At 44.4% G+C, this 6,883-nt stretch overlaps 1 protein-coding gene across 1 annotated transcript in view; it reads left to right on the forward strand.

Moving 5' to 3' along the window:
* Positions 1–233: 233 nt before the first annotated feature.
* LOC126991787 (uncharacterized) overlaps positions 234–6,883 on the forward strand; it is a gene marked incomplete at its 5' end in the record, with an annotated part of 76,423 nt that continues 69,773 nt past the window's right edge. Inside the window, one exon of the mRNA XM_050850461.1 lies at positions 234–442. Within this exon, the coding sequence (XP_050706418.1) occupies positions 234–442 (209 nt within the window). The remainder of the gene's footprint in view (positions 443–6,883) is intronic.

Here is a 6,883-nt window from a genome sequence, read left to right on the forward strand (position 1 = left end):
ACACTTCCCTCCCTCTCTTACAGGCTATGCAGGCCATTTGTACAGTGAAGAATGCCTAACTTAACCCCCCTTTCCCTCACTATCTTATAAGCTCCGTGCAGGCCATTTGTACACTAAAGAATGCTTTAACTTAATCTACCCTTCTCCCTTCCTCTTTTACAGACCACGTGCAGGCCATATATACACTGAAGAATGCCTTAACCTAACCTACCCTTTCAATCTTGCTATTACAGGCTCCGTGCAGGCCATCCGTATAGTGGAGATGCAGGTCCCGCAGATCGTTGAGGTCGGCAAGACGGTGCACCTGGCCTGCCGCTTTGACCTGGAGGGCGCGAACCTGTACTCCCTCAACTGGTGGCGCGGGTCCGAGCAGTTCTTCCAGTACAGCCCCTCCAGCGCCGACAAGATCATCGTGTACGAGTCCCCGGGCATCACCGTGGACGTGAGTACGGGGCGGGGCGGGGCGAGATCGGGATTGGGAACGGGAATGGGAACGGGAATGGGAATGTGAACGGGAACAAGGACAGGATCGGGAACGGAAATGTGAGAGGGAACGGAAACTGAAACAGGATCGGGAACGAGAATGTGTGCAGGAACGGGAGCAGGAACGGGAATGGGAATGTTAATTGGAATCGGAACGGGAATGGGAATGGGAACATGAACGGAAGCGGGAATGACAAGAGAAGCGGAAAGAGGATCGGGAACAGGAACGGGAACGTGAACAAGAACGGGAATGGGAACAGGACCGGGAACGGAACGGGAACAACAACGGAAACTCTAGGGACACATTTTTCCTTATTCGTCTTTTTCAATTTTATTTTCGTGGACATGAGTAAAGGATAGGAATAGGAACGTGAACGGGAATAGGAACATAAAGAACGGAAACCTCAACGGGAATAGGAGCAAGAACAAGAACGAAAACGGGAACAGGAACGGGAACGGAAACAGGAAAGGGAACAGGAACAGAAATGTGAGCAAGAAAGGGAGCGGAAACAGGAACGGGAATGGGAACGGGAACGGGAATGGGAACGGAAACGGGAAACTCGCGGGTCACATTTTCCTTATATTCTTCTTATCATTCTTCCCATCATCATCTTTATCATGGCTTTCTTCTTCTCTATTGTTACAGCTTCGACCTAAGCAAATAAAAGAAGAAAAATTCGCGGCCACAGATTTCCTTATATTCTCATCGGACTGAACCTGATTTTGGGAATGGAAGTAAGAATGGGAACGGGAACAGAACGGAAATGGGAACAAGAACGGAAATGTGTGTGGGAAAGTGAGTGGGGACGGGAATGTGAATGGGAATGAGAAGGGAACGGGAATGTGACTGGGAATGAGAAGGGAATAGGAATGTGAATGGGAATGAGTGGGAACGTGACTGTGAATGGGAATGAAAAGGGAACGGGAATGTGACTGGGAACGTTAGTGGGCACGGGAATGTAAATGGGGATGAGTGGGAACGGGAATATGAATGGAAACGGGAATGTGACTGGGAATGTGAGTGGGAACGGGAATGTGAATGGGAATGTGAGTGGGAACGGGAATGTGAATGGGAACGGGAATGTGTATAGGAACGGGAATGTGAATGGGAACGCGAGTGGGAACGGGAATGTGAATGTGAATGAGTGGGAACGGGAATGTGAATGTGAATGTGAGTGGGAACGGGAATGTGAATGTGAATGAGTGGGAACGGGAATGTGAATGTGAATGAGTGGGAACGGGAATGTGAATGTGAATGTGAGTGGGAACGGGAATGGGAATGTGAGTGGGAACGGGAATGTGAATGTGGATGAGAATGAGGGGAATGGGAATGTGAATGGGAATGAGTGGGAACGGGAATGTGTATATGAACGGGAATGTGAATGGGAACGCGAGTGGGAACGGGAATGTGAATGTGAATGAGTGGGAACGGGAATGTGAGTGGGAACGTGAGTAGGAACGGGAACGTGAGTGGGAACGTGAGTGGGATCGGGAATGTGAGTGGGAACGTGAGTAGGAACGGGAACGTGAATGGGAATGGGAACGTGAACGGGAATGGGAACCGGATCGGGGGACAATTCTCCTAACCTTCGTAGTTCTCTTTCTAGTTCTCGTTGTCTTCCTAATACTTCTTCCCTATATCCTTCACCTTCCTAATTTTGTTCATCTTCATTTTCGTAACTTTCTTATTTTTTTACTAATACTCCGACTCTTCCAGTTTCATTTTTCACATTTTTCTCTTCTTCTTCTTCTTCTTCTTCTTCTTCTTCTTCTTCTTCTTCTTCTTCTTCTTCTTCTTCTTCTTTCTCCTCCTTTTCCATCTTCGTGTCCCTCTGCCTCTTCTTCCTCATCTCTTTCTTCTTTTCATAATTTTCTCCTTTTTCCTTATCTTCATATTCTTCTACCTCCCGTTTCTCCTCCTCCTCCTCCTCCTCTTCTTCCTTCTTCTGCTTTCCTTCCTTCTCTTCCTCATATTTCTCTTCCTCTTCCACTTTCCTTTTTTTCTTCTGCCTCCCTCCTCCTCCTCCTCCTCCTCCTCCTCCTCCTCCTGTCCGATCTTTTCCTCCACCTACTCTTATCTCTCTCCTTCCAATCTACTGTTCCTCCTTTTCCTCCATCTCCCTTCCCTTCTCATCTTCCTTTTCCTTCTCCTCCTTCTCTTCATTCCCGACTCTCTCTCTCTCTCTCTCTCTCTCTCTCTCTCTCTCTCTCTCTCTCTCTCTCTCTATCTCTCTCTCTCTCTCTCTCTCTCTCTCTCTCTCTCTCTCTCTCTTTTTGAGGGCATAATTAGAGACTGAGGGCATAATTAGAGACAAAATTGTGAGTTACCTTGAAAGTCACTCATTAATTGGGGACTCACAACATGGCTTCCGAAACAAAAGATCCTGCCTATCAAATCTATTAACCTTTTATAACGACCTCTTCACTGTTTATGACGTAACCAAATCACTGGACGTAGTCTATCTTGATTTCCAGAAAGCGTTTGATAAAGTCCCGCATCATAAATTGCTTTACAAATTAAAGCAAATAGGTATTGACGGTCAGGTAAACCAATGCATCGCGAATTGGTTGGGCAACAGACAACAAAGAGTGGTGATTGACGGATTTAACTCAGAGTGGGCGCCGGTCTTTAGTGGCGTCCCTTAGGGCTCGGTTCTTGGCCCAGTGCTCTTCATTATTTACATCAACGACGTGGATGTTGGACTCAGTAATCGCACTAGTAAATTTGCAGACGACACAAAGATTGGTAACTCGGTTCTCACTGACGAAGACAGGCAAAGCCTCCCAGAGGATTTGCACAAAATTTCAGCTTGGTCGGATTGATGGGAGATGCCCTTTAACGTAGACAAGTGCCAGGTCCTTCAAGTTGGAACGAGGAATAAGAAGTTTGATTACGAAATGCGCGGCGTTAAACTCAAAAGCGTTCAATGCGTCAAGGACTTGGGGGTCAAAATAGCGTCAAACCTCAAATTCTCACAGCAATGCATCGATGCAGCAAATAAAGCGAACAGAATGTTGGGCTTCATTAAAAGAAACTTTTTATTTAAGAATAAAGATGTAATACTCCCGCTCTACAACAGTTTAGTCAGACCCCACTTGGAATATGCGGTACAGTTTTGGTCTCCCCACCATGCAAAGGATATTGCTAAATTAGAAGGTGTTCAGCGTCAGGCAACGAAAATTATCCCTTCCTTGCGCAACAAATCCTACGAAGAAAGGCTTTCTACCCTTAACATGTTCTCTCTTGAGAAACGTCGCCTCCGAGGAAAACTGATCGAATGTTTTAAAATACTTAATGGTTTCACGAATGTAGACAGATCAACATTGTTTATGATCGATGACACTTTGCGCACGAGGAACAATGGCGTAAAACTCAGATGTAGACAAGTACATTCAGACTGCACCAAATTTTTCTTCACCAACGTTGTAGTGCGAGAATGGAATAAGCTCCCACCATCAGTGGTCCAGTGTAACACGATTGACTCCTTCAAAAATAAGCTCGACCGTCACTTCCTTCAACTTAATATCAACTAGAGTAGAAATGCAACGTTTTGGAGTCTTCTGATTAATGTAAAATCACTTAGGTTTAAGGACAGACCACCAAGTCTGGACCATGGGGTCTGTGTGGTCTGATTTTCTATGTAAATCTATGTAAATATCTCTCTCTCTCTCTCTCTCTCTCTCTCTCTCTCTCTCTCTCTCTCTCTCTCTCTCTCTCTCTCTCTCTCTCTCTCTCTCTCTATATTTTTTTCCCACACATTGTTCTGATTAATTATTTTCACACACACACACACACACACACACACACACACACACACACACACACACACACAGATATAAACATGTGAGCACGAACGTAATATCTACTTCCTGTGTGCGTGTGTGTGTGTGTGTGTGTGTGTGTGTGTCAATACACGGTTATGGTTTGTCAGACTGTATGTTTGCGGTGATTGTGGAGGAGGAGGAGGAGGAGGAGGTGTGCAATTATGTATTATCGCATTCTGTGTAATGCAAACGAACAAACACATACACACACACACGCAGAAATGGGAATTGTAGGCTGAACTCTCCGGCGATGTTGTGTTCAGGAGGAAGAAGAGGAGGAGGAGGAGGAGGAGGAGGGTGATATGAAAGCAGAGGAGGAGAATCTGAACTGATATGGGAGGAGGAGAATGATAAGGGAGAGGAGGAAGAGGAGGAAGAGAAGGAAGAGGAGGAGAATCTGAACTGATATGGGAGGAGGAGAATGATAAGGGAGAGGAGGAAATTCATGGACAGCGATATTAGGTGGGGTTAGATACACGGGAGCTTAGGGTCAAAGGAGCTGCCTCGTACAGGCCTACCGGCCTCTTGCAGACTCCTGCGTTCTTATGTTCTTATGTTCTTAAGAGGAGGAGAATCTGAACTGATATGGGAGGAGGAGAATGACAAGGAAGAGGAGGAAGAGGAGGAAGAGAAGGAAGAGGAGGAGAATCTGAACTGATATGGGAGGAGGAGAATGATAAGGGAGAGGAGGAAGAGGAGGAAGAGAAGGAAGAGGGGGAGAATCTGAACTTATATGGGAGGAGGACAATGACAAGGAAGAGGAGGAAGAGAAGGAAGAGAAGGAAGAGGAGGAAGAAGAAGAGGAGTAGGAGGAGGAGAAGAAGGCTAACGTGGGAGGAGAACAATGGGTGACCGCAAGCATTGGCTAGAGGAGGAGGAGGAGGAGGAGGAAAAAATAAGGAGGAAGAAGAGAAGAAGCGTGCAGGGGTAGGAGAGGAAGATTAAGAAGAAAATATGAAAATGAACGAAGGAAAGAGAAAGAAAAAGAGAAGGAGGAGGAGGAGGAGGAGGAAGTCAAGGAAGGCGAGAAGGAAGAAAAGATAAAAAGGAGAAACAAAGGAACACACGAAGAGAGGAAGAGGAGGAGGAGGAGGAGAAGGAGGGAAAATAACAGAGAGGGAAAAGATGGAGGGAGAAGAAGAGAGGAGAGGGATGAAAAGAAGAGGAGGAGGAAGAAGAGGAGGAAGAGGAGGAGGAGAAGGAGGAGAAGGAGGAAGAACATTGGAAACAGAGGAGGTAAGGAAAAAGGTGAGATACAAGAGAACAGATATACGAAAAGAAGAAAAAGCAGATAATTTAGAAGAAGGGAAAAAATAATAATGATGATGATTTATGAGTCTTTCCAACGGCACCCTATATCGAAGTTCACTATATTCTAACGTTCATTTATCTCATTTAGTTCTACCATAGTCCAAGCTCTCCTTCACTACGACGCAATACTTTTCACTAATACAAAAGGTAACGTAATTTTCTAGTCTATTCTTCGACTTCATTGAACTCCCAAATACATCAAATACTAACGTGTTTCTGTTTCTGTCATTTTGCCTCTCTCCTGCATATAATAATAATAATGATAATGTCACTTTTCACTATTGCGAGTACTTTACTTCACTTCCTATAACGATTTCCAATTTCACGCTTACGTCATATTGCCTCACATGCAAAACAAATAAAAAAATAAATGTCACTTTCCACTAATACGAAAAGCAATATTACGTCATCTATACTGCTCTTTGTCTCCGTTGAATTCCTATACGAGTACTTCACATCCCTTCCTATAACGTTTTTCTATTCAAACTTACGTCATATTGCCTCTCATGCAAAAAAATATAATAAAATAAATAAATAAATAATGCTTCTTTTCACTAATACGAAAAGTCTAACGTCATCTTCTAAACTGCTCTTTGCCTTCTTTGAATTCCACTCACCTCACTTGCTATAACGTTCTTCTATTTCAGACTTACGTCATTTTGCCACTCTTGTGCAAAAAAATAACTAATAAATAAAGTCACTTCTCACTACTACTAAATTTATCACCATCTTCTAAACAGTTCTTCGCCTTCCAATGACTTTTTTTTTTCCTTCTACATTTTCATCCCACGATCTTCCTGATGCAAAAATCCGCCTAAGAACAAGCAATATTAAGGTTCACATTCTCTCTCACACACACACACACACACACACACACACACACACACACACACACACACATTCGGCGTCGCTTTCGTAAGAGTCATGTGTTGGTATTGCCATGTACAGTTTTATGACCCTGCTGTTAGTTTGACAAGGATACCGTAAATAACATGAACGTGAAAGACCAGTTGCCATATTCTTAAACAGCGGTTCGTTCCACCACACACACATTTGAGAAGTATTTCGTAGGAGTTTCGGGCATTTCCAGAAATATTTTTTTGACCCTAGTGGTAGTTTGACCCTTCCTCTGTACAGTGAACGTGAAAACAGACTCTTGAGGACTCGACCAATCCCCTCTTCGGCCTTTGCAAATAGCTGTCAGGATTTCGTAGGAGTTTCGGGCATTTCCAGGGGTATTTTTATGACCCTGGCGGTAGTTTGA

This window comes from Eriocheir sinensis, unplaced genomic scaffold, assembly GCF_024679095.1.
Source record: "Eriocheir sinensis breed Jianghai 21 unplaced genomic scaffold, ASM2467909v1 Scaffold34, whole genome shotgun sequence".
Lineage (NCBI taxonomy): Eukaryota > Metazoa > Arthropoda > Malacostraca > Decapoda > Varunidae > Eriocheir > Eriocheir sinensis.